An 11,543-nucleotide genomic window follows, 5' to 3' on the forward strand; every position below is an offset into this window, starting at 1 on the left:
ATCTCACACCATAACCCATCAAGCTGAATTCTGTCTTATTTTTTAAATGTAGCTGTATTGATTTGCAGAAGGTGCTGCAGTACCACATCTGGTCTGAGCCTCAATCCATGAGCAGATGGTTTAGTAGAAGCGAGAAATTGCCTGCTTAATGTCCATAAAACTTACTGCTTTTTTAATCATAATGCAACATCCTGGGTTCAGCTCTCATACAATATAGTTTAAAATGAGAAATAAACAGCTGACTCATAACGCCATCTGGTGGTAATTCAGGGGTGGTGCAGGCTGGACATTAACATATGCTGGTAGGTCAGAAAAAAAAGTTGTGATAGGTTTGGAGTTCACAGTCCATGTTGCTTCGCCATTACTGCAGATCACTAATGGCCTTCAGAACACACTGAACAGGCTTCTGCATGTTCAAAAATCCTGTTTTCAACACCATACAAAAGCCACTTCAAGCCCAGAGACACCGTCCCACATGAATGACAGTGAGCGACAACTGGATACAATAATGTTAAACATCACCACTGATCAAACCAGGAGGCCAATGAAATTTCCCTCTGTGGGCTGCTTGGGCCCCCACCCCCTTTTAGGAATTCCTTTGGATCGAAGAACATCAACAGAGCATATTTATAACCAGAGGTGGAATGTTCAGGTCCAGAAAGTACAAGAATATGCAGCTGAACAAATCAGGCAGAAATCATTGTGAAGTAGAGAAAAAATATTTAATTATTGACATTTACAAGACAAGTTGCCAAACTCCTGTCCTCCGACATTCAAAGACAGATGTTTTGATGGAAGACTGGGGCGGAGCTTGGTCAGGGCAGGGGCGGAGCTTGGGCGGGGCAGGGCGGGGCTGGAGCGGGTCCTACACGTACCACTGGAACCCAAACTTCCTGCGCTGGAGCTCTTCCTTCGGCCGAAGGTTGAAGAGTTCATCGGAGACAGGCTGCACCCAGCGCTCTGTGTGGAACACATTCTCGCCCACCTGCGCGGATAAAGACCACGAGTCTGACCAAGACCGGGGGCTGGCTGGAGAGGTATCCCAAACCTGCATCATGTACTTGGTCTCAGCCCGAAACAAGCTGAACATAACCAACCTCTTAAAAATAAAGTAAAATTCATCACGTGTAGTTGAGACATCTACGCCCAAACTCCAGCCTCAAACCCAGACCTAAACCTACCCAACAGTATAGCTCCCGGATGGAAAGGGAGGCCTTTCTGACCTTATCATCTTACAAAATCTCCAAGTCCAAACACTGAGAGAAAACTAGAAAGTTCCTGCTTGCCTAGATCCGTCAACGTAGGGATACCTACATCTACTCAGGGACAAAAGAGAAATCCACAGGTTTGTTAAGCAAAGAAAGATTCACCTTCCAGCCAGGGACGTCCTTCATGATTCTAACCTCCTCCTCTAGGTTTTCGCGTAGCATCCGTAGCGTCCTGTGGATAAACACGTACAAACACTCAAAATGAGAAACATCTCATTAACACTGAAAGCATCTCTTGGAGAATGCAGTCACTGAGCAGCCCACAAAAAGTTCTGAACAGTGACTGGAACCTTGGCAGATTCATAATTCATAAAACATCGTATGCTATGCGCATGCAATTGTCACATGACCGCGATAGTCAGTGACCGCCTCTGCTTTGGCGTGAGCTCTGCATGAACTCTCTCACGGTCATTTACCTCTCAGCTCACTCATAATGTGGCACGTCTTGAGAAATTTAAGAAAAATGAGTGTGGAGGAGAAAAATGAACGAAAACTGGTCACCAACAGGCAATCGTCTTCCGTTGTGAGATAATATTTTGGATTCCACAGAGACGATGTTGAGCAGAAGCATTGCTTTGTGTCTGCTGGCACAACTTACGACAAGACCACCAACTATTTACAGAGTCTGTCAAGTACATTCAGTCTGACTACAGTTTATTTTTGGGTATATTTCTGCATTAATATTAATCTAAAAAAATTTCAGATATCGCAATGAATTTTTTCTATTATCATGGAACCCTAGATATCACTATTGACATGTTCTGCTACCTAAGATGGTATACTACTTTTTAAAAACAGGAAAGATTTCCCTTAAAAAATGAACAATTTTGAACAGCCCATTAAAAAGTTCCAACATCGACATAAGAAATGTTTTGATCTATTCTCTACCCCGTTCTTCCTCACTAGATGCATTTACTGTTGCTCGTGAGCTCTCAGTCCGGCTTTCATGGTAAAACATCTCATGCTTTCACTAACTTTGAGTAACTCTCCCCTGCTTGAGGCACCGATGTAGGTTTCATACAATTCTCCACTATTTAATAAATATGTATAAAAACACATATATGAAAGTTACATGCATTGTGCCCTATAATTTAATGCTTAAAGCACATTTACCTGGACATGTCCGTATCGTTTAGGCTTATACTTATTAGTTCACTAATTCTATGTTTTGTGCTTTAAATGGACACAATACAGTCATTATTAGAATTACCATTGTGAGGGAACGCAAAAATATTTCAAACAATATCTTCCCACCCTGACCTCTTAGGGGAAGGAAGTACTTTTGCATGGGTGGGACACAGGTGTTTGAATACATTCAAACAAATTGCGTGACATAATTGTTGTTCGCACTTCATTGTTGGCAAGCCTAACATGTACTTTATTCTTTCCAATAAAACTGATCCTGATTCCCTTGCTACTACACAGTCTTCTGCATATAATAAACAATCATTTGGCTGAGGGACAGGCGAGCCCATAACAGAACGATGTGTGAATATAAGGCTACAGCCTCACCTCCTGTCGTGTTCAGCCTGCAGTAGTGGCAGGAGAGCTATCCTGGCCTCCAGGTCCTCGATCTGCAGCCGCCTGCAACACATGACGTTTTACAGCCCATCACACCGAAACCACGCTGCAGTGAGGTCGCTTAGGCTTCATCACACTGGCACCACGCTGCAGTGAGGTTGCTTAGGTTTCATCACACTAACACTATGCTGCAGTGAGGTCGCTTAGGCTTCATCTCACCGAAACCATGCTGCAGTGAGGTCGCTTAGGCTTCATCACACTGACACCATGCTGCAGTGAGGTCGCTTAGGCTTCATCACACTGGCACCACGCTGCAGTGAGGTCGCTTAGGCTTCATCACACTGACACCATGCTGCAGTGAGGTCGCTTAGGCTTCATCACACTGGCACCACGCTGCAGTGAGGTCGCTTAGGCTTCATCACACTGACACCATGCTGCAGTGAGGTTGCTTAGGCTTCATCTCACCGAAACCATGCTGCAGTGAGGTCGCTTCGGCTTCATCACACTGACACCATGCTGCAGTGAGGTCGCTTAAGCTTCAATTAACCGAAACCACGCTGCAGTGAGGTCGCTTAGGCTTCATCTCACCGAAACCATGCTGCAGTGAGGTCGCTTAGGCTTCATCACACTGGCACCACGCTGCAGTGAGGTCGCTTAGGCTTCATCACACTGACACCATGCTGCAGTGAGGTCGCTTAGGCTTCATCACACTGGCACCACGCTGCAGTGAGGTCGCTTAGGCTTCATCACACTGACACCATGTTGCAGTGAGGTCGCTTAGGCTTCATCACACTGACACGACGCTGCAGTGGGGCCATTTAGGCTTCATCTCACTGAAACCACGCTGCAGTGGGGCTGTGCTGTTATGCTTCACTTACATTCAGTGGGGTTGCCAACTTTGGTCAGCTGGCTGGCATAAGATTTTCAATTCGAGACAAGTCTGCATGCACATTTACATGCATGTAACAGGTTTATTACCCTGTAAATAGTCTGTAGGAAAGGTGTACACTTTTGATGTAGCATATTTTAGGTTTATAATGGAATAATATAGATTTGGCATGAGATTGGCATGAGATTTCTTTCATCTGAAAGCGTGAATGTCATACCAAATGCAGGAGAGTTGGCAGGCCCTCATTCAGTAACATCTAGAACTTTCTCCTGGGATCAATAAAGTCTTCATTTTGATCTTAAGATCGTATGTCAAATGCCAGCTCACTCACCTAACCCTAACCCCGACACTGAACTCTGAGGGGATGCCGTCATCAGAAGATGTTTCAAAAAGGACATTAAATGCCCTTGATTTAGAATACAGCACCTCATTCCTATAGCAATGCGTCATCACCTTTTAAGGGCTCTATGTTCTCTTTATCCATTAGAGACAGCTTGGAAATAAATGTCACCCAGGACATAATTTCATCTACTATATGAAAATGTCATTAATGAATATTTTAAAATACTTAATATGTTTTTGCTTATGTTTATTATATTAGAAAACAATAGAATAATATATGCATTCTTCTTACCTCCTTTCTCTGTTCCATTTAAAAAGCCTCCAATAGCCGAGCACCATGACCCCGATACCGATTCCGAACATGGTGTATCCTAGCAAGAATGACGCGCACTTAATACACTTCTATTCCAGCAGTATTTAAACATGAAAGTGTGTAATATTTCTGCATCTCGCTAATTAACAGCGTAACACTCAGTTATAAACCTGCCAGTGAAACTCATGAGCAGGTTGAAAGAAAATTTCAACTTCTACCATTCAGCAAAGGAATATTATAAGGGTTAGGGTTAGAGAAAAAATAAGCAATAAATCTTGCAATTACCAGGAGCAGCCTCGCATATTACTATTACATGAGCACGGTTTGAATATATATGGATGGGTTCCAATTTAAATTTTATTTGAAGACGTTTAGGTATTTATAAACAGATTTTTGCTCGTCGTATATACTGAATTTAATATTTGAAAGGATTGCAACACATTAGCACCATAATAAAGTAAACATTTAGGGACACGTTTACCACATTCTACTTTTATTTACTTAAATAATTCAATTAAAGAATCTGGCTAAATAAGATGTTTTCAGAAACACAGCGCAGAAGCCCCGGCTCGCAAGCCGTTTCATGCAGGCCCCTTGCGCTCCTTACCGCTAGCCGCCGGTTTCTTAAAAAAAAAACAAACATCTGCATATTAGGAGAAATATAGTAACTGTTCACCAACCAGAAAACCCTCTTTTGGGAAGATTTCGCTTGTAATCGAATGGCCCATAACCTCCAGACGGAGGCATGTCCTGCTTCACCTTGGACGCCGCCATCTTTCCTGCTCCCGACGCCGTCTGTCACGTGACTTCGGAAGGGTTTCGCGCAAACCCGACGAGCGCACTACCGCCGCCCACTGGCCTGCCGTAGAACAGGATGGCGATTTCATGCAAAAATAGCGACGATGAAACAAAGCATCGAATCCAACACCTTCGGTTATTTGATGATATCCGAAAATAAGACCTTTCAGCCATAAGGAGCGACAGAGATCCTCTCTATAATTTCAATAGATGGCACAAATTCTGTTAAGGCGGCGTTTGACAGCAACTTCTGGCACTGACTTAATTCGTTTTCAGTCATTACAACAAAACAATGGTTGAGTTTGATTGTGATAAAATACATATCCATCTATTTTCCAAGAGCTTAACTGTGTAAGGGTTTTGGGTGATGAACTCAATACATCTTTCCATTGGATTTCAGTGTGTTTTCATACCATATTTCCTAACAGTGTGAGTTTTGCAAAAATGTGGAAACAGGCAAAGGTTCATCATTTATTTAGCTAACAAACCCATTTACGTCTCAAACACAGAGAAGACATTTACAGAAATTACCCAAAGTAATCAAAATTCTAAATTGATATAGTAGACCTACAGCAAAGTAAGACAAAACTGAAACAATTTGTATCTAAACAGTGATATTCACACAAGGAAAATGCATGGGTTAGAAATGTTTACTCACAGAGCAAAGGGGACATTAAACATGAAACCAATTAAACTGTAACTAAACAATGCGAAAAGGTGAAGGCACAGTGCTGCTTTACACGGCTTTGCCATAAGCGAAAGACAGGCCCCCTGGTCAGGGGTCACAGGCAGCTGCGTGTGCCCAGAGCTGCAGGTAGGGGGCGACAGTGAGAACAGAGCAGGAGGGGCAAAAACGGAAGCCATCAGAAAGACACAACCATACAGAGAAGGGAGGGGCCAGTGTAACCTGCTATAGAAGGGGGATGGGGGACTGCAGTGTGCATCAACAAAACTGCACCTCCGTGTGTCTGTACATTCATTTATACACAGACCAGTCAAGGTGAGACAATCCTGAATATGACATGACATCACATTCACAGGTGGCTCTCTGTGCCGTTAGCAAGTGTGCATAAAAACAAAAAAAATGGTAAAGATGAAATCGATTTCAGCAGGTTTCATCACAAGACCTCTTTAAACCGTGGCTGTTGTTTTATTAATTTTTTCTGTCCTCACAGAAAAGCCTCCGGGGTCTCATGCAACGCCAACGAGCAAAATGTACTATTCTGGTTGCTATTCAGCCAACGGAGCAGAACATGAAATACGCTGCTGTTATGCTGAACAAATGGTCTTTACCCTGTTATCTGAGCTCCTAAAACAATAACGGAAGCAGTGCGAGAAGAAACCTAACACTCAACTTGCGCATGGGGGAAAAATGCAGTCAAACATTCAAAATGTAATGATCAGATTAAAAAAAAAAAAGACTTATATCCTTAAGTTTGTACATATTATTTGTTCCAGTTGTCTATATAGATGTATGTAGGTTTATTTAGCATAGTTTGCCTAGCTGCTGAGATATGCTGCGGGTGGGTGGGAAAGGTGGAGGGGAAAAAAATAAAAAATGAACGCACACGCACACAAGCATGTTTTTGGGAATAAAAGGTTTACCAGTTCTAGCAGTAAGAATTTTAATCATGCGTTCTGTGTTTAATCCTCTGGCTCTCCCGACTTCACAGTGTGAAACTCCGCTTTCACTTAAGAGTCCAGATTTTAAGTCACTGCCAAACCAGCAGATGTACAACCAGCTGCCCAGCTTGTCGTGACTTTTGTCCAGTTCCACAAGAACAGTTCAGAAAAATATTGCATATAAAGTTTTGCATCTAAAACAGCACTAAAATTAGCTATTCACAATACCCCATGTTTCCAGGGCGTTTGGCTTTGAGTCATCTCTTTCCCTCTGAGTTGAATGTTAAATCGGTTTAGTATCCGGTAAAAGGTAGTTCCGCAAAGCCCTAACCCCAGTGCCTGCTAGTCCATCCACAGAATCAGACCTCTTGTAGCACTTCCTACTGCAGAACTTCCAATGGACATCCCTGCAGCATCCTGATGACATCATCACAATGCGACGGAACTGCCAAGGAGGCCGTGCAGAAAGAACGGAGGGCCGCAGGCAGGAAAAGTCAGCAGGTCCTTTAAGCACTTCCTCTCAGGGTGCTGTGAGCTCTGTCCCACTCCCCGCTCTCCCAACCTAGTGCTAGGTTACCATATCTCCCCCCACCCAGGACTCAACAGAATCAGAAACAAGCGTGTCAGAGGTCAGGTACCTTAAAAAGATTTATTATTTTGCCTTGATTAGGAGAAGCAGGGTGGGTTGTGTCAAATAACAGGGGCACTGGGGTTACTTCCATGTATTGGCGGTCTGGGAAATCGAACGAGAGGGAATCATGTCCAAGAGGTACTCTCTCTGACGCTCCACAGCCGACGAGGCCTTGTGCATCGAGAGGCTGGGGTTCACGTAGGCCATGGTGACACCTACGGACAGGGCGATGCAAGATGCAGCATGAAATTCACACCAATTTTAATTCTCTTGTACATTCAAACATTCACCAAGCAACTGCACAATATAAAAAGAGATGACATGATTCTTAAGCATATTTATTCAATGGTTTAAAAACAAGCAAACAAAAAAAAGCCCAGAAAATGAAACCTTTCGGTGTCCAAGGGGCAACCGGCTACCATCAACAACTGAGACAGACCCACCACCAGCACAGATGGGAAGGAGAGACGCAGAGGGGTGAGAGTCTATATTCCAGGGACCACAAAGCAGTGCCTGGTAAGTACTGGTGTTGGGCAGCTGATCAAAGGCTGTTGCTTTTTTTGGTTCAATGTACAATTTTTTTAAATATAAATCCTCACTGAGGTAGCTTGACACAGTATTGTAATCGGAGCACAAAACAGAATCTAATGCTTTGGAATATAAAGCTCTGCCCAGGACCATGGAAGCTAGCAGAGAGGATAATGAGAGATGGAGGGGGGGGGCGGTCAGCACCAAGGGGTGGGCGGGATCTACCTGTGCTCAGGGCTCTCTGCTTCCTCCAGGCACTGGCAGAGGGGCTGCCTCTGCTGCCGGCGGCTTTTGTCCCGGCACGCGCGGTATGCTTACCTGGCGTGCCGACCAGCCCCGCCGCCGCCACGGCGCTCTGCAGCTGCGAGGAGGAGGGGAACGTGTGGGCGATGCCCCTCGTGGCTGCCGGCTGCACCACGCGGGAAAGCTGCCCAGTGCTCTGTCAAAGCGAGACGGGATCCATGACGTGCGCGTAGAACACCCTGCCTCCCGCTTAGTCACTAAAATGAACAGCACTGTGCAAAAGTCTGAGACAGTCACAGAAAAATCACCCCAGTGTTTGCAAGCAACCAACCCTGTATTTTTGACTCTAATCACTACCTCACCTAGCTTGGATAATCAATACCTCATCAAGTTATTCAACAGACTACCTGAAATGTTCATGTAATTTAATCAATACACCAAAAGGTGCCCCTGAGGGGAGGTTTGGCAACTGAAGCGATGTTCATCTAGCCATCCAACAAGATATCGGTAACTTTTTGGAGAACAGAGGACCTTATTGTGTTACTATTATGTGTTTACGTTCTAATGTTAAATTGTATTTTCTGGGCAAATATACTTGCTACCCAGATAAATGGCTTTAAACATTTTCTTTGACTGCCTAAGACTTCTGCACGGTACCATTACATCAAGACAGAATCTGCCTTCCAAAGACACAGACCAAACTGGCAGCGATGAAGGTGTGCATGCACCTGTTTTATGTTTGAGTGCTGTCGTTCAATCGGCACCCCTCGGATGTGGAGGGAGGAGTTGCGTGCCTGCTTCATCTGCTGGGCCACCAGGGCCTGTGGGTCGACCTTCATTGCTGAGGAAGAGGAAGATGAGGGTGTGGAGGAAGAAGTGGAGGTGGAGTGGGACGTGGGAGAGGCTGCCTGCTGCTGGAGGATCCGCTGCTCCATCTCCTGTTCCTGCTGCAGGGCCTTGACGAAGGCGGCCTTCAACCGACTTGTATGCTCTGCCTTGAGCGCCCTCTTCTGGTTGGAGGCCATACATTGCTCGCACAGGATGGAGCCACTCTTTTCGTGCCTCCAGCGGCACGTGAAGTCCGTCTTGCACTGGGCACAAGTGTATGGCTCCTTAGCGACAGCTGACACGGGTGTTGCCGGCGACTTGCCTGGATGGGGGGGGGGGGGGGTACACAAAATTATCAAAGAATTAAGGCTCTGCACACCACAGGTTCAGAAGCACCTAGTCATGGGCTTTTCAAGCAGCACATGCAAAAACTAGCATGGAAGCCGTCTGGACCGCAGAGGCTGAATTCCCACTGATTACGGCTCTAACTACCGTGAAGTTTTCCCTCCAACACATATAACTTGCATCATAAACACCACTACAAAAATGCACAAACACATTGCCACAGCACCTTACCCCACTACTGTCTGACCAGCCAGTGGTGTTCGTTAAATGTAAACCCCCAGTGTGGATCCCAAGCAGCTGAGTTACATGCCCCAGGCCCCCAGTGGTGCCCCCCCCCCCACCCTTACCCAGTGTTTCCAGCAGGTTCTGCACCACCTCTTCCAGCCCCACCAGGTAGATGAACTCGTTGTTGGCGGCGGAGGGCAGGAAGTTGAGGTCGGGTGCAGCTGGCTTTGGGGGCGGGATCTCCAGCAGGGTCTTCTCCAGCTGCTTGCGCAGTGCCAGCTTGGCAGCCGCCTGCCGGCTTGCGGGGGAGTCCGTAGCGCCCCCCACACCCGTGCCCGCTTGGGAGGTCAGGGTCGAGCCCTTCAGACTGGGACTCTGGGAATGTATGTGACAATGGATAAGCTTAGGATTGATCATTTTCGGCAGCTGGGGACAATTACCCAAGAGGGCTGTGAGGGTGTGGCATGAACGTTTTGGCTAAATAACATGATTTACAGGAAATGTGTAAAATACAACTACTCATATTACGTGTGTCTATAAGCAGCCTAATGCAGTGTGCGTAAGAGCGTGCACGATCGTGACAGAACGCACGACAGAGTGTGCACAAGAGCGCGTGCGAGGAGAATGCACGAGAGCGCACCGGAGGGCGTGCGAGGAGAATGCACGAGAGCGCACCGGAGGGCGTGCGAGGAGAATGCACGAGAGTGTGCACGAGAGCATGACAGTATCCACTGACCTGTGGGATGTTGACCAGCACGCTGGCACTGGGCACGTTGGCCACGCGGATGAGGCCCTGCTGGATGATCCTCTGACCCTGGATCTGCACATTGGGCACGGCGGCGCGGGGGGCCAGCAGCAGGGGTGGGGGCCCCGACGTCGCATGCTGCTGCTGCTGGCCATGCACCTGCTCGTGGACACAGGCGTCACCGTTAGGGTGCTTCCACCTACACCGATCGGAAAGGCTGGGGGCTGAGGGCACTCACCTGTGCCCCTCGGACCAGAGGCGGCATGACGATCTGGGTGCCGGACAGGCCCAGCTTGGAGGAGACTTGCTGGCCGCCCCTCACTAGCGGAGGGGGGATGACCGTCCCTGAAGTGCGGCCAGACACCAGCTGAAAGGAGAGACAGAGATACCTATGCTCACCTGTTGGCCGCCACGTTCACTGCCACACCCCCAAAAGCCATGAGATGGTGTTGTGGGCTAAAGGTCTGAGGCAACGCTCACCTGGAGGGACCCTTTGGTTGTTGCCATGCTGCCTCTGACCAGTGGGGGCGGTGTTGCCACCGAGGGCCCTGTTGTCTGAGACAGGGGACAAGACCACACATAGAAAGACATGAAGGTTCCTCACGGCTTCCATTCAGTCAGTCAGACTACAGTCCAGAGTTACAGGCCGTGAAGCCAAGGGCACCATCAACACCAACGCAATGGGGTATCTGAGGCACACGGTCGGGCCGGCCGGCTGGGGGTGGGGGGCACCTTGGGTGCAGTGCTCTCCTTCTGGATCTGACTCTGCCTCAGCTTCTTCAGTAGCACCAACCGAGCTTCCTCTAACCGAAGCTCCTCCTTCAGCTGCTTGATAATGCGTTCCCGCTCCTTGGGGGTGCTCCTCTGCGGGCACATTACAGCATTATTCCACCAATCCAAAGTAGATAAGCTTAAAACCCCGCCCCCTCAGAGGTCAGAGGTCACGGCACAGCACGGCCAGCTCACCATCAGCAGTTCGGTGTCCATGCCCTTGCCAACGTGGTTCACCCCGTTGACACGCGGGCTGGACGGCTCATTGTCCGACAGCACGATGACGTCCGGAGACGGAGAGTCCCTCTCCTGTTTTACGTCACTGCAAAATGACATCATGACACACATCAGAGCCAAGGCAGGACATGACAGTCACTGGACTGCGGACCAAAGCATGCACGCTTTGGAAAACGGACCTTTTTGGGAACCAAAAGCCAGACTTTTGCCAAGTAAAACTGCATTGTTGAAGAAGA

General features: G+C 47.3%; 2 protein-coding genes across 5 annotated transcripts in view; both read right to left on the bottom strand.

The window, feature by feature from the left end:
- Positions 1-700: 700 nt before the first annotated feature.
- Positions 701-5,169, bottom strand: ndufa13 (NADH:ubiquinone oxidoreductase subunit A13). Its single transcript, XM_072704138.1, has 5 exons — positions 5,014-5,169; positions 4,313-4,391; positions 2,781-2,852; positions 1,371-1,440; positions 701-985 (listed from the first exon to the last, which is right to left on the bottom strand). Exons 1-5 carry the CDS (start codon positions 5,105-5,107, stop codon positions 866-868), a joined length of 435 nt encoding a protein of 144 aa, XP_072560239.1. The 5' UTR covers positions 5,108-5,169; the 3' UTR covers positions 701-865.
- Positions 5,170-5,589: 420 nt separating this feature from the next.
- gatad2ab (GATA zinc finger domain containing 2Ab) overlaps positions 5,590-11,543 on the bottom strand; it is an 18,656-nt gene continuing 12,702 nt past the window's right edge. For 3 of the 4 annotated variants that reach the window (XM_023798189.2, XM_023798191.2, XM_023798190.2), the window contains exons 3-11: positions 11,266-11,392; positions 11,032-11,163; positions 10,780-10,854; positions 10,538-10,666; positions 10,291-10,458; positions 9,677-9,929; positions 8,885-9,306; positions 8,139-8,352; positions 5,590-7,600 (exon numbers count right to left, since the gene is read on the bottom strand). In XM_023798189.2, the coding sequence (XP_023653957.2) occupies positions 7,467-7,600; positions 8,139-8,352; positions 8,885-9,306; positions 9,677-9,929; positions 10,291-10,458; positions 10,538-10,666; positions 10,780-10,854; positions 11,032-11,163; positions 11,266-11,392 (1,654 nt within the window). In that variant the 3' untranslated portion in view covers positions 5,590-7,466. The remainder of the gene's footprint in view (positions 7,601-8,138; positions 8,353-8,884; positions 9,307-9,676; positions 9,930-10,290; positions 10,459-10,537; positions 10,667-10,779; positions 10,855-11,031; positions 11,164-11,265; positions 11,393-11,543) is intronic. The other variant, XM_023798192.2, reaches the window with a different exon arrangement.

This window comes from Paramormyrops kingsleyae, chromosome 21, assembly GCF_048594095.1.
Source record: "Paramormyrops kingsleyae isolate MSU_618 chromosome 21, PKINGS_0.4, whole genome shotgun sequence".
NCBI classification, from domain to species: domain Eukaryota; kingdom Metazoa; phylum Chordata; class Actinopteri; order Osteoglossiformes; family Mormyridae; genus Paramormyrops; species Paramormyrops kingsleyae.